At 38.0% G+C, this 26,319-nt stretch overlaps 2 protein-coding genes across 2 annotated transcripts; one reads left to right on the top strand and one right to left on the bottom strand.

Annotated features, from left to right (window-relative positions):
- Positions 1–106: 106 nt before the first annotated feature.
- Positions 107–8,744, bottom strand: LOC113469755 (canalicular multispecific organic anion transporter 2-like). The gene is made up of 4 exons (XM_026827644.1): positions 8,335–8,744; positions 6,415–6,591; positions 702–815; positions 107–319 (listed from the first exon to the last, which is right to left on the bottom strand). The coding sequence occupies exons 1-4, from the start codon at positions 8,362–8,364 to the stop codon at positions 107–109; spliced, it is 534 nt and encodes a 177-aa protein (XP_026683445.1). The 5' UTR covers positions 8,365–8,744.
- Positions 8,745–11,272: 2,528 nt separating this feature from the next.
- LOC103514758 (DNA topoisomerase 3-alpha) lies at positions 11,273–25,035 on the top strand. The gene is made up of 15 exons (XM_026827645.1): positions 11,273–11,324; positions 11,816–11,861; positions 12,155–12,278; positions 13,668–14,025; positions 15,041–15,286; positions 16,387–16,408; positions 16,795–16,956; positions 17,166–17,253; positions 17,808–17,895; positions 18,791–18,960; positions 21,493–21,843; positions 22,388–22,448; positions 22,888–23,172; positions 23,625–23,651; positions 24,226–25,035. The coding sequence occupies exons 1-15, from the start codon at positions 11,273–11,275 to the stop codon at positions 24,375–24,377; spliced, it is 2,232 nt and encodes a 743-aa protein (XP_026683446.1). The 3' UTR covers positions 24,378–25,035.
- The last annotated feature ends 1,284 nt before the right edge of the window (positions 25,036–26,319 follow it).

Here is a 26,319-nt window from a genome sequence, read left to right as displayed (position 1 = left end):
TTTTTAAAAAAAAAAAAAAAAAAAACCCACTCACGATGAGTTCTATCGCATATTCACTTAGCGATGGACCGGATGACTCCCCTTCTATCAGCGATGGACTGATCGATCAACGCATGCGATAAAACTCATCGTGAGTGACAGGCTTTAGCCTTAGCTTAGAGGATAAAATAAGTTTACTTACCCGTGTGAGTGAAGCGGTCAGTTCTGTCCTGTACTGAGGAGCCCCGCATAACGCCAGGAGTGATACGAAGAGGAAAATACATCCTGACGTTCTCAGACCGCGCGTTCTATTGAGCAGGATTAAGGCACCTAATAGCAACTGAAAATAAACAACAGGAGATTCACATTAGAACCGGATCTTTTTCTTCGCCTTTTCCCGTGTACAGAGGGGGTCGGCGTTTTTCGTCAGCCTCTCAATCAGCGCTAACTAGGGTGATTGCTTTTGGCTGACATTTGGTTTTGGTTATAAATTTTACGAGTGGACGCCCTTCGCACACAACCTTTGCTTTTTCTTTAGCAAGGGAAATTCAGGATGGTATACTCCCTGTTTAAAGTCCCCCAGCCAGACTAAGCTGGTCGACTACCTGTTTAAAGTCCCCAGCCAGACAATTTCCCGTGAGAGTGAAGCGAACTATTTACAAAGGTAATAAATAACTATTATACATTATAAAGATTCCTTCTGGCCACACAGTCCTACTTACAAAGGTAACAAACTTGATTACAGGACTCGTGTAGGTTACAGCGTAACCTTCCCCTATGAAAAGTCCATAGATTGTATCGGAGAGAGAAATAATGAGTAGCACCAGCGTGAAGAACTGCGAAACAGACAAAAAAGAAGATACAATTAAGAATAAGGTGGATAACTCAATATTTTCAAGCTTTTCCTAGCTGAACTCTAGGCGGCATAGTTAGCTTGGAGTGTAGCGCGTCTACCTTGCAAATCGCTAGATCGCGGGTTTGATTTCCGACAGGGGCTGATTTTAATCTAAACAGATAAGGTTCGTTCTCGAAACGACTGGATTTTTCCTATCCTATCTTCCTTGTCTCTTCAATTTCGGGACGAGAGGACCTTGTAGCAGTTTCCTCTAGCAAACCTAAAAAAAGTTAAAGAATAGTTCCATCAATATATGTAGATTAGTGAGGTAAATAACCCCAAAAGACCCCACCACCACAAGTTTTGCTGCAAAAGTGTAAAACAACAGAATAGTTTCCAATATCTAGCCGCCAGGGTGCTGACAAATGACACGAGATTTGCGGTCAGCAGACTCGTCATTTGACGAAATACATAGGTATACCAATGATAATACATATGATACACTGAAGAACTGAAAAGTTACATAGCATTATGTAGTAAGGAAATTACAAAGCCAACATAAAAAAAACTGGGGGCGTTTTTTTTTTTTTTTTTTTTTTTTTTTTTTTTTTTTCCAAGCAGTATTTACATAGGTCTTCATTCAGGCCCTCATAATGATTATACGTTACATGTGGGAACACTTATAATCACATAGCACAAACCTATGCGTCTTATTTGTGCTTCACAAGTTCACAACACGATTTTCGCATGTACAGAGATTAGGTTACGGTTCCTTTGGATGCGTATTTCTAGTCACAACCTAGCGTCATAGAGTGACGGACGCATTTATCTCTATCTAGGTAGGTATGTTGTTTAGGCGGGCCACTCACCAAGTAGGTATGTGGTTACATTACTTGTGTGTGCTACTCACTATCAGGTAGACCTATTCAAGCGGACCTGACCAGGTGTACCAGGTGTACGATGGAACAAAACCTAGGATTGCCTACAAGCCCTACAGAAAACCTCATTTAAAACGCTATTTTATGGTAAAGGCCCATCAATGGATACGGTGCGGCATTTTCTCGCCCAAGTAGAAAAATAAAATCGGATTACATGGAACTGCAGCCCAGTCTCTCGACTAGACTATGCATCCAATGAAACCGCAGCCTTCGCAATAGCTAATGCTTGTTTATTACGAACGCAGATATGTCAATAATTAGTGTTTATTTCTTACGTCACATCACGTTTGATTGGAGGCTTCTCTAGGAGGTTACAAAAGGGGGCTCATTGGAGACAATTACAAAGACCATCATAAGTTGTGAAGGTTAAGGGTCTCTCATGTGATACACTAATGTAACCACTGATGGCTGATGGTGTACCTACTTGATTTTTTCATTGTCAACACAATGAATGTGCTCTATAGCTCTACTTTTATAATTCTCACATACTTACTAGGTATCTATTATTGTTTTTCAAAACAATAAGTTGAGATTTCAACAATGTTGTTGTTACAAGATATAATAAGACACTTTCGACTGGAAACGTCTTTCTCTCTCTCTCTCTCTCTCTCTCTCTCTCTCTCTCTCTCTCTCTCTCTCTTATAAATTAATTTTAATGATTGACTTTCTAAAGAAAAAACATCAATGTCTGAGGAATCCATTTTTCATAAGTTTCATTTTTTATGAGAAAAAAAAAGAAAGCTCAAATTTCCAATGCTTGTGTGTTTTTTAAGGGGGAAACTTGTGTCTGAAGCTTTTGGAGAGGGCCCTTTTGGTTCTTTTGAGATAAAATTGGTCTGATTTTTCCTTACTTACATGAAACACTCATTTTTAAAAAAAAAAAAAAAAAAAAAAAAAAAAATACATCCGAAGGGAGGAAATGCCCTCTTCGTCAAAGCCCTACCTAGAAGCGGGAAAGCCTTATCTGTAAATCGTCAATTGGGTCAATAAATACTTGAATTAAGTACCGACTTAATCTAAGCAGATTCTCATTTATCAATTCTTAGAATGAGATCACTTGCTATTATTTCTCTCGAGCGAGAAAAATACGTGAGCAGATACATATTGTGCAATAGATAAGAACAACGAGCACGTCATTGAAATTATCTTCTTTTGATGCCATTGCTACCTTGTCCTAATAAACCTTGCATTTGATGACGATTAACATTGGAAATTTCAAAGGATATTTACTCTCCTCAGAAAAAGCACGATTGATTACAAGGTTACATGTTCGATTCCTGCCCAGGGCGATCTTGATCCTAAAAAAAAAAAAAAAAATCGTTCTCGGAACGACTGGCTTTCTCCTATCCTGTCTTTCTCCTTCGATTTGGGGACAAAAGACCTCCGTTGTTAAAGTTCCCCTTATCAAACCTCTCCTAAAGAATAAGAATGAAAAAAAGATCGATTACAATTTATTAATATTGAAATGAAGCAAGTCTATTCCCAGGATGTAACAAAATGAGGAACGAAGAGACAAAAAGTAGCGTCCCAATCGTAGTTGTGCAATGGGCACATTCCTAAAATACAGCGATGACTAGTCTATTTGATTAAAGATAAGAGTTTTCTTGGGCAATGAAAAAGTACCTTTTTGTTGTTGTCTACACATTAACACAGAATACCACATTTTTCTCTATATTAACATTATTATGACTTCGGTAGATGACTTACCCAGAACTTGGTACCACAAAACTCATCCATTCTACAAGAGTCTATTCAAATTGAGAGAACTTTATGCCAGAGCACATCTGCAGAGCAAATAATGAGAGGAAGAAAATGAAGATTGATTGCATAAGGTGTGAATGTGAGTTAAGTACAAACTAAAGGGTAATATTAATTTACTGGTTTTTAACATTTGACCCACATAGATCAGATAGGTGGGTATCAAATCAAAAACACGAAAATACGACGGAACGAATAAATGAATATTACAACTTGAACTGATTCAAAGCAAAATCTGGCAAGTGCCAAACGAGGTAGGACGAAGTAAAAATAAATTAAATAGGTAGGTATTTCAAGAGATAAAATGAATAGAATTAAAAAGAATGTAAAAGAATCCAGCAAAAATCTGAAGATGATGGATGAAAAAAAAAAAATGAGGTCGAGGGGGGGCCCCCCCCCCCAAATACGGCTAAAGTATAAGAATACGAGTAAAGTAGATTCCAAAATAAAACAAGATTTCTCGATGAAAATATTTTTGGCCATATAGGTAAATCTTCTTACCTAAAAAGTCAGTATTACTACTCTGACTTTCAAACTTTCACAAACAAATTCACTGGAAATTTCAATTTTATTTACCTATTCGAAATAACCATGAATCGTTTTGTACGAAAAATTCTTAGCCATCTACGAGCAGACCACCCGATATCAACATACAAACCACTTGGAAAAAGCAAATCTTACAGAATGCTGTATTTTGCACGCACCACACTGAACCACTGACACTGACAGAAAACCCTGAAAATCTTGAAATTCTCTTCTGAAGCAAGTTATAACGGACCTCAATTTGCAGATCTAAAAACACTTCTTCCAATGAATCACAATCCACACAATATGAGAGTTTTGATTCAGAATCAAAATCCACACAATATGAGATTATTGAATCAGAATCAAAACAAACACAATATGAGATTGAATCAGAATCAAAACAAACACAATATGAAATTATTGATTCAGAATCAAAGATCCAAACACTAAATACGGCCCTGCTTCGTGTTATGAATGTTCAGAACATCAAATAGATAACAATACGTCTACAAGTGTGAATTTTATTATCAGTTGTAGAGAGAAAAAAAAAAAAAAAAAAAACTCGGGTCAGTTGAAATCTGAGCGCACGGTAGTGCGCTAGGCCAAGTTCCAGCAAGCACTACATAGTTGTATTATTACAATACAATGTATCGGTCCCTCTTGTGGTCCAATTCGCAAACAATGTTGAGGATCAAATTTCATACCTCAACTAGGATTGAACCCATGCCCTCCTGATTACCAGGCGAGCTGGACCACTACATCACCAAGGCAGGAAATACAGTAATGGTAGGCCATAAGTGTTGAGAGTATGCCATTAGGATTTTACAGGAAATGGTGCCTAGGTAATGGGTGTCACAAGTATTAAGGAGTATGACACATTGACATGGTAGTTATGGGAATAATTCATATGCTAGCAGCTACATATATTTAAATTGGAGCACACAACTAATTGGATCAGTCAAGGTGATATTTCTTTATCTCCCTAAAAATATTTCCTCATCAAAAATAATCTTATTTATTTAGCCTTTCTGAAACCCTTGTTTTAGCAATTTGCATTTGTAATTTTATTGGGCTCCAAGATACAATTTGTGTATGGGTCTAGACAGTAGTGTGATTTAATAAACACACTATATTTTCAAACTCATCTGATGTAATAATAAAAAATGATGTCAGTGGTAGAGATAGTAGCAGACAGTGGCGTAGCATGGTCTAAATTCAAGTGTAGGGCCTGTAGGGCGTTGTAGGGCTCATGCACAGGTCTACCAAGTCCCATCACAGTAGGTACATGCCATTAATATTTATGGGCATTAGAGTGAACTTTTGAGTTGTATGGCCGCCATACACGCCATACATACACGCTACGCCACTGGTAGATAGGTATCATCAAAGGATTTTTGTGGAATGGGAGGGATAAAAAAAGTAGAGTGAACTTTTGAGTTGTATGGCCGCCATACACGCCATACATACACGCTACGCCACTGGTAGCAGACAATGTAGACATAGACGTATATTTTCAAACTCATCTAATGTAATAATAAAAAATGATGTCAGTGGTAGAGATAGTAGCAGACAATGTAGACATAAACCTTACTGACTTTGTAATAATCTCATCTATTGCACCAAGGGTTGTATAATAAGATGAAATTAAATGTACATACATAAAAAGAAAGATAAGACAGAGTACTTGAATGTAGTGAAATTCCCTGACTTTTCCCTGACTTTTCCAGTCCCCATGAAATTCCCTGACTTTTCCCGGTTTTCCAGTCTGGTAGACACCCTGATAATAAGATGAAATTAAATCTACATACATTAAAAGAATGATAAGACAGAGTACTTGAATGTGGTAAAATACCTCTAGTATGCTTTCATTTTTGCCTCGCATGACCAGAAATAATAGAAGCAGGTTACAATAGAAATCAGATTGAATATTTCAAATGTTTAAAAAACAGGAGGAAATATCCCATATAAGCTAAGTTTTCACCAATGAGCACCCATTTCTGAAATGTTATGGTGTTCTACTCTAGTATGCTTTCATTTTTGCCTCGCATGACCAGAAATAATAGAAGCAGGTTACAATAGAAATCAGATTGAATATTTCAAATGTTTAGAAAACAGGAGGAAATATCCCATACAAGCTGAGTTTTCACCAATGAGCACCCATTTCTGAAATGTTATGGTGTTCTATTATACATGCAATATCCCATACAAGCTGAGTTTTCACCAATGAGCACCCATTTCTGAAATGTTATGGTGTTCTATTATACATGCAAATTTAGTTGGTACCCCAATAACTTTGAGAACAAAATCATCAATTTAGAAATGGACCTTGGAAGTTTAAGGAAGTTATTCCAATCCACAACTTCATTTTGATTCACTTACCAGTTTGGATCGATTGAGCAAGTTCCATGGTATGTCTCGGAATTTACTGTTCACAAGATAGTAGGCTTCCAGAGGGGAGAACACCCAGAGAAATAGACACGGGGTCCAGACAAGGACTGTCGACTCAAAACATGGAGTCAGCTCAGGTTCATTGGTATTCCAGGTCAAGTTCTGGTCCTGAGAACAAATTTTGAGAATATTAATAAGGAGAGAATAATAAAAAGAAACTCATGCAGTAAAAATGTAAAACTCCAAAGTCCTAGTAGGAAAACATTATTACTAATTAAAAATTACCAACATGGGTTGTTAACCTGTGATAAATGTTGTGATCAATCTCATGTATTGAGAATTAGTCAATGAAACAAAGTAGGGGGCATTTTAAGATGCAGTATTAAGTACTGTACGTCTGTACTTATGAGTAAATTAGGTACTCAATATGTAGAGATAAAATTAGGTAGGTGGTACCTGTATTGATTGATTAACAATACATGTAATATAAAGGAATTAACCTCAAACAGAAAGTTGAGGTAACTGAGTTCCACAAGGCAAAAAAATCTGATTGACAAGCGGGGTCCCGAAGAGGGGGAAAAAATTATAGTAAAACCCCCAAGTAGTAAAAAAAAAAAAAGCGGGGGGCCACAAAAGGGGGAAAAAATATAAAAAAAACCCCCAAAAGAAAAAAAAAAAAAAAAAAAAAAAAAAAATCATGAGGGCAGTGTTTTTAGAAATTTCCTACCCCTGTATACAGGTACCATAGGTATTAAATGTCATACTACTTCATTCAAGGGTTTACATAGGACAAGAAACAATTGTAAGGCAATTTTCATCTGTGACTGCCTCAGGTAAAATCTTACCATTGTAAGCATAGTATGTAACTAGTAGGTAGAGAGGACTGTCGACTCAAAACATGGAGTCAGCTCAGGTTCATTGGTATTCCAGGTCAAGTTCTGGTCCTGAGAACAAATTTTGAGAATATCAATAAGGAGAGAATAATAAAAAGAAACTCATGCAATAAAAATGTAAAACTCTAAAGTCCTAAGTAGTAGGAAAACATTATTACTAATTAAAAATTACCAACATGGGTTGTTAACCTGTGATAAATGTTGTGATCAATCTCATGTATTGAGAATTAGTCAATGAAACAAAGTAGGGGGCATTTTAAGATGCAGTATTACTGTACGTCTGTACTTATGAGTAAATTACTCAATATGTAGAGATAAAATTAGGTAGGTGGTACCTATATTGATTGATTAACAATACATGTAATATAAAGGAATTAATATCAAACAGAAAGTTAAGGTATCTGAGTTCCACAAGGCAAAAAAATCTGATTGACAAGTGGGGTCCCGAAGATGGGGAAAAAATTATAGTAAAACCCCCAAGTAGTTAAAAAAAAAAAAATCATGAGGGTAGATCGTAAGTGTTTTTAGACAATTTCCTACCCCTGTATACAGACACCATAGGTATTAGATGTCATAATACTTCATTCAAGGGTTTACATAGGACAAGAAACAATTGTAAGTAAGGCAATTTTCATCCATGACTGCCTCAGGTAAAATCTTACCATTGTAAGCATAGTATGTAACTAGTAGGTAGAAGTAGTTACCCATTGGATTTTAAATCCAATTTTCAGGCCAAGGTTAAACCCATACCAAAGTACTTATTACAACAGAAGTAGGAACTTGCCACCTGTGATTATCTACATGAGTAACAATCGAGCATTTTTTTTTTTTTTTTTTTTTCTTTTTTTTGCAACATACAGTTTCTATTCAAGTACAAATCTATTCGTCAGAAAAACTATTCGTTTGAACGTTTTCTTGGGCAATGAAAAAGTACCTTTTTGTTGTTGTCTACACATTAACACAGAATACCACATTTTTCTCTATATTAACATTATTATAACTTTGGTAGATGACTTACCCAGAACTTGGTACCACAAAACTCATCCATTCTACAGGAGTCTATTCAAATTGAGTGAACTTTATGCTAGAGCACATCTGCAGTCTGCAGAGCAAATAATGAGAGGAAGAAAATGAAGATTGATTGTATAAGGTGTGAATGTGAGTTAAGTACAAACTAAAGGGTATAGGGTAATATACTGGTTTTTAACATTTGACCCACATAGATCAGATAGGTGGGTATCAAATCAAAAACACGACGGAACAAGTAAATGAATATTACAACTTGAACTGTGATTCAAAGCAAAAGCTGGCAAGTGCCAAATCAGGAGGAAGTAAAAATAAAAATAAATTAAATATTCAAGAGATAAAAAAGTGAATAAAATTAACAAGAATTGTAAAAGAATCCAACAAAAATCTGATGAAGAAATGAAGATGAATAAGATGATAGTGTTGGGAATAATCGATTATGATAATCGATTAATCGATTATTATTGATAATCGTAATCGTAATCGATTATAAAAAATAATCGAAAGTATAATCGATTATGAAAAATAATCGGAAAATCACATTTTGGTATTTTTGCCATTTTCAGTCGATTTTTGCAATTTTTCGCTCATTCTCTAATAAACGGAACAACAAACATTTCCGATATTAAGGAGAGCGGCTGTCTTGTTTTGTTGGTAAAATATTCAACTTTAGCATACGATTCATTTTTTTGGGGGGGGGGGTGGCCCGCGAAGTGATCCTGATTTTCGGAAGTGGTCCGCCAGCCAAGGCTTATCGGGAACCCCCTGTCTTAAGGCTAAGGTCTTATTGTAGTTTATCGCCCTAAAGCAGAAGAGGAGCATGATAGATAAATGATAGGATAGAGAAAGTCAGCCGACACAAACTTTATCTGATAATGATAAAATTCACCCTGAGGCCTGAATGGGGAATCCAAACCGCCGTCAGCACTCTCGTCATGCACCATTTGCTGACACGCTGACTACCCTCAATAGATGACGCTAGTTAAGGGGGTTAGGTCTTAGTTATCAGTACTCATCTATCATTAGACTCAACTGACTTTAGTCTTAACTGGTTGAATGCTGATGTGCTAAAAGTACAGAAGTCCCCCCACCAACCCCCGCCCCCCCCCTTGGGAAGGCACTTTTCTCATGACTTTTCCACGTATTAGAATAATCGATTATTAATCGATTATTTTTTATAATCGATTATTGATAATCGATTATGTGAAATAATCGATTATTCCCAACACTATAAGATGATGGATGATGAATGAACCAATGAACCCGGTAAAGCACAGTGTTGTCAAACTGAAGAATGAATTACCGTACACCCCACGACATTGCATAAAGTTGATCTGGGCCCGGCCACAATGACGTCATTGACAGGATCGGATCTCGCTAACGGGCTGCAAATCAGTCAATAAGGAGGATAAAATAAACTGAAATGAAAAAAGTAAAGGATTATTTTAATGAAATTAGAACACCTAATAGTGATTAGTGAATGGGTGAAGTTTTTTTGTTAATTTGCTTTACCCAGGGTGCACCACGTAGAGGTAAACTAACTTTGCACCCCCATACAGAAAGAGATAAACACTGATGTTGCCATATTCAAAATAGAAAGTTTGCCCCAGATATTTTCTACTTCTTCAGAGCTTTTTCCTGAGTTTTTTTTACATTTCACGGGCCCGAGTTCGATTTTTGGAAGAAAGAGGAATGGAAATCAGACAACTCCACTAAAGGTAACTTGCATATTGCATACCTAATATAAATAGAGAGGGGGAAATGCTTAACAGCCACCTTCCTGCTCAACAGCAGGTTGCCTCACGGACAAAGGATACCAAATGATTTTGAGAAGATAATGAGAGAGAGGTATTGATAGGGGGGGATGCTGATCAAGCAGTAAACGTTTCGTTTGTTGGTTAAGCTGGCCCCGGCCCACCTAACCTACAGCGTTGCCAATGCTGCTGACTTCATATTCAATTTAACCGCGAAATTCAAATAATTTTGGTGTTTTTTCCAACATTTTCCCTCTTCTGATTTGCCTGGATTAACTTTTAACTTTCCTCATCCTATAGGAAATAGGAAGGAAAGAAAAGTAATTATTTTTGGAATGGTTTTTTAGATTTTCTAGTCCCATTTTTCTCTCTTGACTAACTGGATCCTACATTTCGTTTCACCAATAATGTACATGGGTGTCCTCTTGGTTCTCAACTGACTACCTACCTACTTGTTAGCTTTGAAATGTAGATGTTCAATGAACAAAAAGCAGAAAATTATTTCTCATTAAATCTGTGTTTTTGTGTAGTGTTTGAACGGTTTTATCGGGAATCAGACAACTCCACTAAAGGTAACTTGCATATTGCATGCCTAGTATAAATACAAGGTAAACGAAGCTGGCCCCGGCCCACCTAATCTACAGCGTTGCCAATGCTGCTGACTTCATTTTCAATTTAACCGCGAAATTCAAATAATTTTGGTGTTTTTCCCAACATTTTCCCTCTTCTGAAATCTGATTTGCCTGTATTAACTATTAACTTTTAAACTTTACTTTCCTCATCCTATAGGAAGGAAAGAAATGTAATTATTTTTGGAATGGTTTTTTAGATTTTCTAGTCCCATTTTTCTCTCTTGACTAACTGGATCCTAGATTTCGTTTCACCAATATTTAATGTACATGAGTGTCCTCTTGGTTCTCAACTGACTACCTCCTACCTACTTGTTAGCTTTGAAATGTAGATGTTCAATGAACAAGAAGCAGAAAATTATTTCTCATTCTTATAATATAAGATTAAATCTGTGTTTTTGTGTAGTGTTTGAACGGTTTTATTGCAATTTTAATGTACATAAAAGTTTCCAAACTTTTGTCCAAAGTTTACGTTAAGACTTGTCATCTGAAGATCTCTCTCAATGGTTTTAGCGTAAATCATCCAACTTCAGCTGCTGCTAAGAAAATGAAAGTACTGAATGTGGCAGAGAAAAATGATGCTGCCAAGAACATTGCAGGCTTTCTTTCCAATGGAAATAACAGAAGGGTAATAATGTCTAGATGTAGGATGTAGGTAGTGAAGTTCAGGATAAAATTTTCAACACATAGATTTCTTAAATAAAGACACATATTTATTTGGACACAAATACCACATGATTGTCTGACTAATTAAAAGTTCATTAATAAGTTTTGTTAATTTGAACCTGTATTTCATTGGCTTTTTTAGACAGCAAGGATAGCATAGGTATAAATGAAAGTACTGAATGTGGCAGAGAAAAATGATGCTGCCAAGAACATTGCAGGCTTTCTTTCCAATGGAAATAACAGAAGGGTAATGTCTAGATGTAGGATGTAGGTAGTGAAGTTCAGGATAAAATTTTTAACACATAGATTTCTTAAATAAAGACACATATTTATTTGGACACAAATACCACATGATTGTCTGACTAATTAAAAGTTCATTAATAAGTTTTGTTAATTTGAACCTGTATTTCATTGGCTTTTTTAGACAGCAAGGATAGCATAGGTATTGAATACACCCTGTGGCGTAGCGTGTATGTATGGCGACCATACAACTCGAAAGTTCACTCTAATGCCCATAAATATTAATGGCATGTACTGTGATGGTACTTGGTAGACCTGTGCATGAGCCCTACATGCCCTACACTTGAATTTAGACCACACTACGCCACTGAATACACCAGTTCCACAAAGATCACTGTAGCTACTTAAATGGTACATACCATTATCCACATCAGCTTGAAGGACTAGCAGATGGTATGACACTAATAGTGGTTTTCATCTTTCTGTCTTCCCTTTAATAATGCCCCCCCCCCCCCCCCTGCAGGTTGTTTGATGAGCTGTTCGTGAAGGTGTTACTGGAGAGATGTCTGGAAAACAAGATGGCAACAGTTACGGAGGTGACCAATAGGCAGAAGAATAAGTGGAGACCCACTCCTCTGGATACTGTCGTAAGTTTGCCTCTCATTGAATCACTCGACCCTGGGACTTTGCCTTACTACTGAATATCTATTGCATTGATGACTAATATTTACGCTTGTGAAATAATTACCTCAAGTATTTATGTATCTGTTATCTGTGGAATGAATGAATTAATTGAATTATTGTACACTAACCAGATTCCAAGTTCAACGTTCACCTCTGAACTACAAGGGCTTCTATTGGAGAAGCATAAATAAGCTCTATTTTCAGCACTTCAATTCTCGTCACTCATGAGTTTGTTGGTCAATACCGATCATGGGGATCCTGCAGTCCAGTAGACTTGTTTGATGCCCCTGTACAGCTCATCTGCCCAACCAATTTTGAAAATATCAAGGTAAGTAAATATATTATTATTGAGTACTACCTTTATTGTTTCCTTTATTTCTGTACCAGTAAAATAAATAAATATTCACTCATGAGTTTGTTGGTCAATACCGATCATGGGGATCCTGCAGTCCAGTAGACTTGTTTGATGCCCCTGTACAGCTCATCTGCCCTACCAATTTTGAAAATATCAAGGTAAGTAAATATATTATTATTGAGTACTACCTTCATTGTTTCCTTTATTTCTGTACCAGTAAAATAAATAAATAGTTTTAACCTTTCATGTAATATAAAAAAATTCAAGAATTTAGTAAAATTCTTGGGATGGAATGAGTATGCTTCTGATGCCATCAGTTGTAGTTATCAGGCGCTAGAGTAAGACCTTTGAATTAGGTACTAATTCAAGAATTTAGTAAAATTCTTGGGATGGAATGAGTATGCTTCTGATGCCATCAGTTGTAGTTATCAGGCGCTAGAGCAGCCATTCTTAACCTATGGTCCGCGGACCACTAGTGGTCCACGAGAAGATTTCAGGTGGTCCGCAAGAGGTGGGTAAAAGGAGTGGTCGTATATCTTTTTTTTTTTTAATATAGAAAATGCCCCTAAAAAGAAAAAAAAATATCTCATTCCGTAAAAATAAAAATATGAATGCTTTTATTAGCTGCATAGGTAGTTATCAAACTAAAAACATAAACGAAACTCAAAATGTTGGTCGAGAGCGGAACATTTCTCCGCAGTTTCTTCTTCCTGTGTATTTCTTATGGAACTCATCCATTTAGTGGTCTTGCTCGGACCGGAAAACAGCCTATAACCTTCATTACTGAATATCTATTGCATTGATGACTAATATTTACGCTTGTGAAATAATTACCTCAAGTATTTATGTATCTGTTATCTGTGGAATGATTGAATTATTGTATACTAACCAGATTGCAAGTTCAACGTTCCACCTCTGAACTACAAGGGCTTCTATTGGAGAAGCATAAATAAGCTCTATTTTCAGCACTTCAATTCTCTTTTCTCCCGTTTTTCAGGAGCTCGAAAAGATGGGCAGCAAAAAGTTGAGCATGTCGGCGAAAGAAACACTGCAGGTTGCAGAAAAACTCTACACTCAGGGCTACATCTCGTATCCTCGCACAGAAACCAACATCTTCCCCAAGGATCTCAATTTGAGCAACCTGGTGCAGCTGCAAACCGGTGACAATCGGTGGGGAGACTTTGCCAACAGAATTTTGGACGAGGGAGGACCTCATCCGAGACAGGGCAAGAAGTCAGACGAAGCTCATCCCCCTATCCACCCGACTAAACATGGCCAGCTGTCGGGAAACGAGGGCAAAGTGTACGAGTTCATTGTACGCCACTTCCTGGCCTGTGTGTCCAAAGATGCTTTAGGTGGGTAAGTCACATTTGTTACCTATTCATGACTGTTTTTTTTCCAGTAGGTATGGGTAACTGCTGTGAATAGGTACAACTATAGTAATCGTATTTATGTGCATTGCCCACATGTTAAATAAGTTTATCAGAGGTGTTATCGAAAGAGATTTGATTTTAATGAGTTGTGAATTGTCAAAGTGTACCTAAGTAAATATCTTTAAAAATGATTGCATTTTCACTTAGTAAAATACTCAACACTACAAAAACCACATTGTCTTGGGCTTCTAAATCAGTATAAATAAAGCACTATCAACTATCAATAATTACATGGGTACCTACTCTCTAACATAGAATTTAATAGAAAATACCTTGTTTATACCTACTGCCAGTATAGGACTGAAAAGTCCCTTTACTCTCGCAGTCTAAACAAGGCCTGAAAAATCCCTTTACTTTTGCAGTCTAAACAAGGTTTGTAATAAATCCCATGTGCACATATGTTTTTCAGGGCATGAAACCAAAGTGACTATCGATATCAACTTTTTTTGTTTTTTTTTTTTTTTTTTTTTTTTTTTTTTTTTTTTCAGTAGGTATGGGTAACTGGTGTGAATAGTACAACTATAGTAATCGTATTAATGTGTATTGCCCACATGTTAAATAAGTTTATCAGAGGTGTTATCGAGAGATATTTGATTTTAATGAGTTGTGAATTGTCAAAGTGTACCTAAATATCTTTAAAAATAATTGCATTTTCACTTAGTAAAATACTCCACATTTGTCTTAACAAAAACCACATTGTCTTAAGGCTTCTACATCAGTATAAATAAAGCACTATCAACTATCAATAATTACATGGGTACCTACTCGTACTCTCTAACATAGAATTTAATAGAATATACCTTGTTTATACCTACTGCCAGTATAGGACTGAAAAGTCCCTTTACTCTCGCAGTCTATACAAGGCCTGAAAAATCCCTTTACTTTTGCAGTCTAAACAAGGTTTGTAATAAATCCTATGTGCACATATGTTTTTCAGGGCATGAAACCAAAGTGACTATCGATATCAATGATGAACAGTTCACAGCCAGTGGTCTGGTCATTCTGGAACGAAACTACCTAGATGTCTACATCTACGAGCGATGGACTGGAAAAGAGATTCACAACTACGAGAGAGGTCAGAGGTTTGAGCCCACTTCTATTGAAATGACTGAAGGACAAACCTCAGCCCCTAACTTGTTGACGGAACCTGAGTTGATTACTCTCATGGAGAAACATGGCATTGTGAGTTAAATTTTTTTTTTTTTTTTTTTTTTTTTTTTTTTTTTTTTTAATTAGGTTTGATAGAAGCAGTGAAACATGTGAGAAGTTTGATTGAGGGAACTGTAACAACCGAGGTCTTATCGTCCCGAAATCGAGAGAAGGAGGACAGGATAGGAGAAAGATAGCCGTTCCAAGAACAAACCCTATCTGGGAATCCAACGCGCGACCTAGCGCTTACAAGGCAGTCGTGCTACCTTCCAAGCTATCTTCTTCCTCCTAGACCTAGCCTTTTCCTATTTATATAGGGTCGGCGTTTCTCGTCAGTCTCTCCCAGGTAACCCCTAATTTGTACCTCATGTCCTGATGAATTTTTCTCACCCAGTTCTTGATTAGATAAGAACAAACCCTATCTGGGAATCCAACGCGCGACCTAGCGCTTACAAGGCAGTCGTGCTACCTTCCAAGCTATCTTCTTCCTCCTAGCCTTTTCCTATTTATATAGGGTCGGCGTTTCTCGTCAGTCTCTCCCAGGGAACCCCTAATGTGTACCTCATGTCCTGATGAATTTTTCTCACCCAGTTCTTGATTAGACAATCCTTCCACCTTTTCTTCGGTCTCCTTCGCCCTTTTCTCCCCCTCAGCCCCTCACTTCCATTCTCTCCACTCTTTTCCCTATGTAGCTCTCATCTCTTCATTTCAACATGTCCATATCCCAAGCTAGGGATTGGCTATGAATATCTTTAATTTCTATCCTCTAATGAATATCTTCATCCTTTCAGGAACGGATGCTACGTTCGCTGAGAACTTAAAACCCAGATAGGATTCATAGAAAAAGTAAAAGAAATCAAGAAAGAATATAAAATTCCAAACAACGCAGAAAAACTCCAAACTATCAACAACCCCATTGAACTTATGAAAATAGAGCACTCTCTAACAATTGATGAAAATCAGCTTCGGTCTCCTTCGCCCTTTTCTCCCCCTCAGCCCCTCACTTCCATTCTCTCCACTCTTTTCCCTATGTAGCTCTCATCTCTTCATTTGAACATGTCCATATCCCAAGCTAGGGACTGGCTATGAATATCTTTAATTTCTATCCTCTAATGAATATCTTTATCCTTTCAGGAACGGATGCTACGTTCGCTGAAGAATGAGCTATGCGTGGAATTTGCATGGAAGAGAGTCAGGTAATCTTTGAGTTTCTTGTTCAAAATATCTTCTTCAAATTGAAGCTAGTGAAAAGATATGATAGGCGGCTACCTATAAAATCACGAATATACATATTTTTAATTAATTAGCGCGTTAGCGCTCTGCCCCGCAAAGTTTAGAAAGTTTGACAGCGCTACTAGATTTATTATACGCCACAGATTACCATTTAGGTACTGATGCACTACTACTATTCCAATAGATGTATGGCTTTAGAGGCTTTTTCCATCCATCCTAAGTCAGTAACATGACACCGACTTGGGAGTAAGGAGGTCTAGACCCAAATCTCAAGTTTTTCTTTTGTACTAAAGAGCTCAAGTTCGCTGAGCACATAGAAACAATTAAGAATCGGGAGTATGTAGGGCTGGCTGATGGCGTGCACTTCATACCGGGACAACTGGGAGCAGGGCTGGTCGACGGATATGATAACATGGGATTCGAAATGTCGAAGCCATACCTGAGATCCGGATTGGAAGCCGACCTCAAGAAGTAAGACAAAACAGATCTGTTATGAATTTTTTGAACGACATTTTTCTATCTGGAATATCTGAATGGATGACTCTTTCTTTGTAAAGTTTATATTGACCTAAAATTTTGAAGTTTTTTTTTTTAATTTAATTTTGTACCTAATTTTAATAGAAAGTTGTATGATGTTCACACCAGATTTTTAATGAACTAATGAAAACTTTTGTTTTCAGAATTTGTGAAGGCACCAAAGATCCAGCTGTAGTATTGGCAGAACAGGTGGCCAAATACAAGGAAGTATTCCAATTAGCTTGGAGACAAGTAAGTTTGGAGACACATCTAACCATGCTAATTGCTAGGGTGTTTATTTTGAAAGGTAGAATTTCAGAAGATTGTTAAATACTCGTCCCCCCCCCCTCTCTTCTTGATCCCTTTTTGAAGACTATTGGACTGTTATTTATTCCTAGCCAAACTAGAACTTTGGAAGGTAGTCAGCTCTAATTAGGGTGATTGCTTTGAGCTGACCTTTGGTTTTGGCTACAAATTTTACGAGTGGATGCCCTTCGCACTCAACCTTTGCTATTTCTTCAGAAAGGGAAATTCAGGGAATAGCAAGAAATACCCCCCCCCCCCCTCTCTCTCTTCTTGATCCCTTTTTGAAGACTATTGGACTGTTGTTTATTCCTATCCAAACTAGAACTTTGGAAGGTAGTCAGCTCTAATTAGGGTGATTGCTTTGAGCTGACATTTGGTTTTGGCTACAAATTTTACGAGTGGACGCCCTTCGCACTCAACCTTTGCTATTTCTTCAGAAAGGGAAATTCAGAGAATGCAAGAAATATTAATCAGTTCTACCGTGTGTGCTTTGTCAACAGGCTATCAAGTTAGACGAAGCTTTGGCCAAATGGTTCCAAGTGCAGAATGCGGCAGTACCTCAGCAAGAGATTGAGCAATCCATGACAGGTGAGCAACCTCATCCGTATACCAAACACGCTCAACGTTGCTCAACTGAAGTAATCCTTTGGGAACTGGTGCAATCAACGTGCTATAGCGCGTGTGGCTTCATTACCTAGTAATCTAATCATTCACTCTAAACAGGTATACGTAGTGCTTTATTTAGATTGTCAGCTTAGAACACGTTGTTCCATTATACATACATACTAACAGTTTAATAGAGCACCTATTCATTGATATTTTGTGTATAATTTAGAGATATAAATTACAAATTAAATGTTCCCCTATCATGAACCCTAAATTTTCTTTTCCCTCAGGACCTCCTCCTGTACTAAAGTGTCCCCTATGTCGCCTTAATTACGCCACTGAATACACCAGTTCCACAAAGATCACTGTAGCTACTTAAATGGTACATACCATTATCCACATCAGCTTGAAGGACTAGCGGATGGTATGACACTAATAGTGGTTTTAATCTTTCTGTTTCCAGAGGGAAGGTTTGTCCAAATTCAACAAAATTTACGAGTTTGATTACAACTTCCGTGGAACTCCTTGTGTAATGGTGATGACATCAGTGTCAGGTCATCTTCTCACTCATGAAGCAACCTCATCCGTATACCAAACACGCTCAACGTTGCTCAACTGAAGTAATCCTTTGGGAACTGGTGCAATCAACGTGCTATAGCGCCTGTGGCTTTATTACCTAGTAATCTAATCATTTACTCTAAATAGGCATAGGTAGTGCTTTATTTAGATTGTCAGCTTAGAACACGTTCCATTATACACCTACATACTAACACTTTAATAGAGCACCTATTTATTGATATTTTGTCTATAATTTAGAGATATAAATTACAAATTAAATGTTCCTCTATCATGAACCCTAAATTTTCTTTTCCCTCAGGACCTCCTCCTGTACTAAAGTGTCCCCTATGTCGCCTTAACATGTCCCTGAGGAGTCGACCTAATGGAACCTTCTACTTGGGCTGCGGTGGCTATCCAGGCTGTAAAGGTGCTGTCTGGTTTCCTAACAATGTGATTGGATTGACTGTGACTGACCAAACGTGTCCCAATGTAAGTTAATTATTCCATCAGTTTAGAATGTAAGTTAGAATTCAGATGTTCTTGTTAGAATACTATAATTATGTAAAAACTTCAAGGCTTTTGATTAGGTACTTTTGAGTTTGATAGAGATAGTCAACTCAAAACCAAGGATATCTATTCCAAGAACCACAGAGCCCAAAATCCTATTGAATAACCTTTGGAGGCTACTTTAAACAGCAATTTTTACACCAATCGTGTACAACACAGCGTGCAAAATGTCTCAATGTGAAATGATTCTTACACTTTCCCCTGTTATCCAAGTCGCTTAATATGTAACTCGCCCCAATATTACTCTATGTAATCCCCCGCTCTATAGATTCGTAGATTCCTAGTAGCTTAACCCATCCTTTAGGGCTGTTCGCCCCTACACCTAAGCCTCGGAGTGGGCTTTTTGTGTTTGGAGTTAAGCTGCTATCCCCGGGCCTTGATGGAACCTCGAAGCACCCTCACTGGTATATTTCAACCTCTTCAGTTTCTCTAAAATTCACCTGCAGCAGCTCTAGAAAGTCCGCACAATCAGGTTTATTCCAGAGAAAAAAACAAGATCTTGACACGCTTAACATCAGCTCTCCCTTTATTTGCCCATAAAAGTGTTTTTAATCGTCCAATAAATTTTTGTGAAGTGTCAATTTCACTTGTTTTTTTACGTGGATTTACAATTTGAAGTTAGTTTCCCGAAATTCCGTGAATAAATAGTGATTTTTTGCAATTTTCTCCATACACGTGTTTTTCAATACCATATGTAAAATTTAATCTGACGTAACTATATACATGTGTATAGATATAGTGCAATATAACAGGTAGTATGACCCCTCTGAAACACAAACACTTTCACTACCACTTTACCCATTAACAATAGAAAACTTTTTTTTTCCTTATTCACAATTTTTTTTTATAATGAGTAATAAAAGACAGCTTATTTTATCTTTGAAACAAAAAATGGAACTATCTTTCCTTGACAAACTCGATATTAAAACTCAAGACAACGCCTATGACATGTACATAGAGTTGCAACAACTAAAAGATAGAGAACAGATTGAGATACCTGAAACATTATTATCTCACATTGCAAACCTATTAGAAAATTACAATGTTGAAATACTCAAAAACACTGACCAAGAGAAAACCCTCAAAAGCACAACAGATCTATTGAAAAAAGAAATCCAAAAGAGAATACACTTTGAAGAACAATACAAAGAACAACTAAAAATCAATAAAAATTTAACAACAGAATCTGACAAGCAGTTACAAATACATAAAACAATGGAATCCGATCAAAATAACAAAATCAAGACACTTGATTCCCTCAACTCAGAACTGAAAGAAGAGTTGAAGAAGACGAGGAACAATCTGATGAAGACCATGGAGGATCTGAAGAACGTGAAGGAAGAATTGAAAAGAACAAAACAGGAAGTAATTGGTATTGGTATTGGTATAGGTAGGGCCATCGGCTTTAATAAACGCCCTTGGTCACTGCGACCTGGTTAGATCTTTTGTGACATTCCCTTTATTTTTTCCTAGAAGAGCCCTAGACTTCTTACGAAGGCCAGGGTTCTTTTAGGACTGATTTCTTTGACTTCTTTAGGTGTTATGATCATCCTTGAGAAGTATATCAGTCGTTTGTGAGAGGCAACACCACATTCACATATGATGTGTTCCGCCGTTTCTGGTGCCTCTTTGCATAGACGGCAGGTAGGTGTCTCAGCTATACCCATTTTGTTTAGGTGGTAATTGAGGCTGCAATGTCCTGTGTAGAGGCCTGTAATTGACCTCAAGTCCTCTTTGCTAAGACAGAGCATTTCTTTTGCTCTTTTGGGCGAATGAGTGATAAACTTTTTCGCTTGTCTATGACCAGAAATGTTAGTCCAATGTTTGACTTTCATTTGGTTTTCCCATTTCCTGATTTCCATTTTTAAGTGGCTTTTGGAGACGCCACAGAATGGTTCAGGACCGACAAAAGGCAATGTTGTGCCTATTTTTGCCAGTTCGTCGGCTGTTTCATTGCCGTCAATGCCTTCATGTCCAGGAACCCATGTAAGAGTTACATAGTTGTTCCTGGCCAATAGCTTGAGTGTGTCTAGACATTCCCAGGTTAGCTTAGACTCAAAGTAAAGGAACTTAGAGCTTTGATAGCTGCCTGGCTGTCTGACATTATGTTTATATGCGCTTTATTGAGACCTTTTTTCAGGTTCAGTTGGGCACAGAATAAGATGGCATAGACTTCCCCTTGATATACAGTGGGGTGTTGTCCTAGAGCTTTTCGGGCCTTACACTTTGGCCCGTAGACTCCTACTCCAGTCTTGCCATTCAACTTTGATGCATCCGTGTACCAATTTAAAGATTGATTTAGGTACTCGGGGCCTCCCTTGTCCCAGATCTCGCGGTCTGGGATATGTACTTTGAAAGGAAGGTCAAAGTTGAGTTTTGTCGGCATTGCATCCGACATTACTTAACTTATGTAGATAGACACGGGGATAATTAGATAACCTGTTTTCTTTTCAGTGTGGACCTGACGTAAGACTGCTCAAGTTTAACTTCAAGCCTGGCTCTGCTCTTCCTTACTTCCCTAACGAATACATAGGATGTGTCAATGGTTGTGATCGGGACATAGTTGACTACCTGGATATACGGTTACCTTCCCGGAGCTCCGGATCCAATGGTCCCAGTTCGACTCTAGGTTCCAGTGGTTTTAGGTCAGGCTCAACAACCAATGGTCGCGGTTCGAATCAGACTAGCTCGAGCGGTTTTGGGTCGGCCTCAGCATCCAATGGTCGGGGTTCGAACCCAAGTTCAAGTGGTGGTGATGGAACGAGAGGTCCGGGTTCTAGAACGGATACTACGCCTAGTAGTGGATTTCTTAGTGGGATTGACTGTGACTGACCAAACGTGTCCCAATGTAAGTTAATTATTCCATCAGTTTAGAATGTAAGTTAGAATTCAGATGTTCTTGTAAGAATACTATATGTAAAAACTTCAAGGCTTTTAATTAGGTACTTTTGAGTTTGATAGGGATAGTCAACTCAAAACCAAGGATATCTATTCCAAGAACCACAAAGCCCAAAATCCTATTGAATAACCTTTTGAGGTTACTTTTAACAGCAATTTTTACACCAATTGTGTACAACACAGCGTGCAAAATGTCTCAAAGTGAAATGATTCTCACACTTTCCCCTGTTATCCAAGTCGCTTAATATGTAACCCGCCCCAATATTACTCAATGTAATCCCCCGCTCTATAAGTCCATGTTGAAATGAATGTTGACTTCTGGACAAGCGCAGTAACAAGAAAAACTTCAAAAATTTGACTAACATCAAGCGTGCCGGGAGGTCGCAAACGTCAAGAGTTCGAATCCCCCGCTCCGCCCGGCCTATATTAAGGTTATACTATACTTATGTATTTTCTTAGTGGACTCAGCAGTACGAGTAGTTCAACTTCTGGCAATTCTGGTGCTTCTAATTGTGAGTATAAGTTGACATTATTTATTTATTTTTACTTCATTTTCCCAAGTATGGATTTTTTATTCATAACTTTCAAGCCTTTTTTTCCAGAGGTTTCATAGAGGGAACTGAGGATAGGAGAAAGCCAGCCGTTCCGAAAACGAACCTTACCTGTTTCGGAAAAGTTTACCCCTGGCGGGAATCGACCCCGTGGTCTAGTACTTACAAAGCAGGCACGGTACCCTTCAAGCTAAGTAAGGTAATCTCGAGTGGTGTAGTGGTTAGTACTTTAAACTCTGGATCTGGAGGTTTATGGTTCGAGTCCGAGTCAAGTCATAAAATTTGGCGTAGTATATTAATGACAAGAAGTTATGCTTAACCAGCTTAACACAATTAAAAATCCTTCATTTAAAATTCCTTTAATCTCGTCTCGAGCCTTGTCCATCTCTCACTGTTTCAGATTCTTCTAGTAACTTTCGCAACCCACCCCCGCCCTCTTCCTCCAATAGAAACGTACCTCGTCCCAACCCCAGTGCAGGCCCCTCTAGGGCCGACATTGGCGGCCCTCCCTCAGGCCAACCAGACGAGATCGTGTGCAACTGTAACGAGTTGGCCGTCAAATTGACCGTCAATAAAGAGTCGGTCAATAAGGGCCGCAAGTTTTACGTGTGCGCCAAACGACAAGACACCCCGGGCCGGTGTAACTTTTTCCTGTGGGATGATGTCAGTCCGAATGATAACTCAGGTAAGTCGCTTGATTATTTATTTTATTTCCTTGGAATTGTTGTTAAACAGTTCAGTCAAATTGTATTTACAGAAATGGTATAGATATGATAAAAGAAATAAAATCAATAGTGGGGTCAATGCCCATGGCATTCTCTACTTATAGAATTGAACCCTGGACCCGATTTTGTATTGCTCTAGACGCCTATCCACGAGCGGAAAATGGTCGGAATGGCCGGAAGTCGGCCGGAAATGTGTTTCTGATACTTGCGTAGTCTATATGTTAATCGAGGAAAGACAAGATTTCTTGCATATGGTGATTGATATTCCTCCTTCCACACAGAATTTCCACCGATCTCAGGAATCGAATCCGAATTTTTTTGCATATTTACCGCGTGTCCTGTGTGCTAACTATTTCTGTATTTTGCTGATTATTTCCATGTGTGCTGATTATGTCTATTTTGCTGGTTTTAGGCGGATCCTCAGGATACCAAGGAGGAGGTTCAATAAGGGCCGCAAGTTTTACGTGTGCGCCAAACGACAAGACACCCCGGGCCGGTGTAACTTTTTCCTGTGGGATGATGTCAGTCCAAATGATAACTCAGGTAAGTCGCTTGATTATTTATTTTATTTCCTTGGAATTATTATTAAACAGTTCAATCAAACTGTAGTTACAGAAATGGTATAGATATGATAAAAGAAATAAGAAAATCAATAGTGGGGCCAATGCCCATGACATTCTCTACTTATAGAATTGATCCCTGGACCCGATTTCGCATTGCTTTAGACGCCTATCGACGAGCGAAAAATGGTCGGAATGGCCGAAAATGTATTTCTGATACTTGCGTAGTCTATATGTTAAACGAAGAAAACAAGATTTCTTGCATATAGGTGATTGATATTCCTCCTTCCACAAAGAATTTCCACCGATCTCAAGAATCGAATCCGAATTTTTTTTTTGCATATTTACCGCGTGTCCTGTGTGCTAACTATTTCTGTATTTTGCTGATTATTCCATGTGTGCTGATTATGTCTATTTTGCTGGTTTTAGGCGGATCCTCAGGATACCAAGGAGGAGGAGGTCGTGGTACCTCCTTCCAGTTTCCTCCTCGATCAAGACAGACCTCCAATAGGTCCAGAGGGAGGGGAAGAGGAGGGGGAGGGGGAAGGTCCTGTGGGATCTGCCACGAGCCTGGACATACGAGGAATACCTGTCCGAATAGATAGAACTTTAGGGTCGAAACACATCATATGCCTTCAGGCACACTCCATTTGTCAAGGGGCGAGGATTTCCTTGCCCTTGGAATCAATTTAATTTGTCTGAAGAGATAATGGTCAAACGTTGATAGCATAGGTCCCATAGGATTTGCCCTAGAGTGGTATGACTAGCCATCACAGGATTTGTCTGCGGAGGTAAGCTAGCACAAAGGCCAATGAAATGTGTCCTATTTGGTGACCAGTAAGCCAGGTCAAAGGCCTATGGGCAATGTCCTATTCAATAGGACCAGCCATTAGTCGGATATTGTACCGTCGAAAATCATCTGTTTTCCTGTAGGTTACAGGTATATTTGGACTTGTGATTTTTCTAGTCCGACCAATAATGCGATATTGTTCCATCTGAAATCGCCAAATGCGACCGACTAGCTAAATGGTTTCTAATTTCGATACTTCAGCTATTGAATACGAAAAGAAAAGCCTCAGCAATTCCAGATAACCTAGGAAGTTGCTTAGTTTTGGTTTGTATGGTTGTCCCATAATGACCGTGACAATATTGGCTTTACATTACTGTCTGTGATATAAAATTCGTTTTAAGTGCCCTCTTTTTTTTTCGCAAATAAAGCTTTTTACCTCAACTTTTTATAAACGGGTTTTTCTAAGAAAAAATCTTCTGATTTTGATTCTTCTTATTATTTCCTTTTGTGTGTAAATATTAAATGTGTTGTGAAGAAAACTACAATACATCGTTTGCAAAATAACACAAAATTGAAGGTACATATGTATACCTACTGGTATACACTTTAAAAGTAAAAATAATTGAAATGATTAGGTAGGTAGTACCTTCTACACCCTTTTTGAAGTGTGTATTGTATTTGTCAGCACTTTTGTGCCAAGTTTTAACAACATACGCTGAACTCTGGTGTATATACTATGAATAAGTATATGGGTGCGCTAAACTCTAGCGGCTTTTTAATATCTACAAACTTTTCTCTTTGTTTAGTTTAGAAAGTTTGATGGACAGTAGAGAGTAGTGTCCTCAGTGGAATCCTTTCAGTAATCCTTTTAATGAATCCTTGCGGAAAAGTGTATCACAAGTGTGGGCTTATGTTCTGAGGCGGTCCATATGTTCCAATTTATTCACCCTAGATTTTTCCTCACAGATTTCTATCAACATCGATGACGTTTGTTTTTCTTCTCCCTCCCTCTCTTCTATAGTCCCATTATTTTTTAAAGGTTTTTTTTTTTTTTTTTTTTTTTTTTTTGTCAGCACATTTGGGCCAAGTTCAACATACGCTGAACTCTGGTGTATACAATACGCTATAAATGAGTATATGGGTGCGCTAAACTCTGGTGGCGTTTTAATACCTACGAACTTTTCCCTATGTTTAGTTTAGAAAGTTTGGATGATAGAGAATAGTCTCCTTAGTGGAATCCTTTTAGACAATCCTTGAAGCCAGCCTATAGTTATCTTAAAAAGTAGCGCGTCCGCCTTTCTATTACCGCCCGGGGCGGATTTTATTCAAGACTGATAAGGTTCGTTCTCTGAACGGCTGGCTTTCTCCTATCCTGTCTTCTTTCTCCTTTCGTTTTCTGGACGATAAAACCTTAGCAGTTACAGTTCCTTCTATCAAAACTAAAATAAAAAAACAAACAATCTTTGAAGTGTATCACATGGGTATTCTGTGGGCTTATGTTCTGAGGCGGTCCATATGTTCCAATTTATTCACCCTAGATTTTTCCTCACAGATTTCTATCAACATCGATGACGTTTGTTTTTCTTCTCCCTCCCTCTCTTCTATAGTCCCATTATTCCTCTCACTCTACCACTCCAGAAGCTTTTGTGTTGAGTCACGAATGTATTTGTATCGGGCCCGTTTATCTATTCAAAATTGAATAATTTATCCCCCCTTCCTCTATTTTCCCCGGAGCACAGACTAACGAAAATGTGAGG

This window comes from Diaphorina citri, unplaced genomic scaffold (assembly GCF_000475195.1).
Source record: "Diaphorina citri unplaced genomic scaffold, Diaci psyllid genome assembly version 1.1 scaffold1218, whole genome shotgun sequence".
Taxonomy (NCBI): Eukaryota; Metazoa; Arthropoda; class Insecta; order Hemiptera; family Psyllidae; genus Diaphorina; species Diaphorina citri.
This window is presented reverse-complemented; position numbering and strand designations above follow the sequence as displayed.

Coding starts and splice junctions, on each gene's coding strand:
- LOC103514758 (XM_026827645.1), top strand. CDS start 11,273: ATGAAAGTACTGAATGTGGCAGAGAAAAATGATGCTGCCAAGAACATT. Junction 12,279..13,667: donor CCACTCCTCTGGATACTGTC/GTAAGTTTGCCT, acceptor CCCGTTTTTCAG/GAGCTCGAAAAGATGGGCAG. Junction 22,449..22,887: donor CAATTCTGGTGCTTCTAATT/GTGAGTATAAGT, acceptor TCACTGTTTCAG/ATTCTTCTAGTAACTTTCGC.
- LOC113469755 (XM_026827644.1), bottom strand. CDS start 8,364: ATGGATGAGTTTTGTGGTACCAAGTTCTGG. Junction 816..6,414: donor TGCTCAATCGATCCAAACTG/GTAAGTGAATCA, acceptor TCTGTTTCGCAG/TTCTTCACGCTGGTGCTACT. Junction 320..701: donor TAATCAAGTTTGTTACCTTT/GTAAGTAGGACT, acceptor GTTTATTTTCAG/TTGCTATTAGGTGCCTTAAT.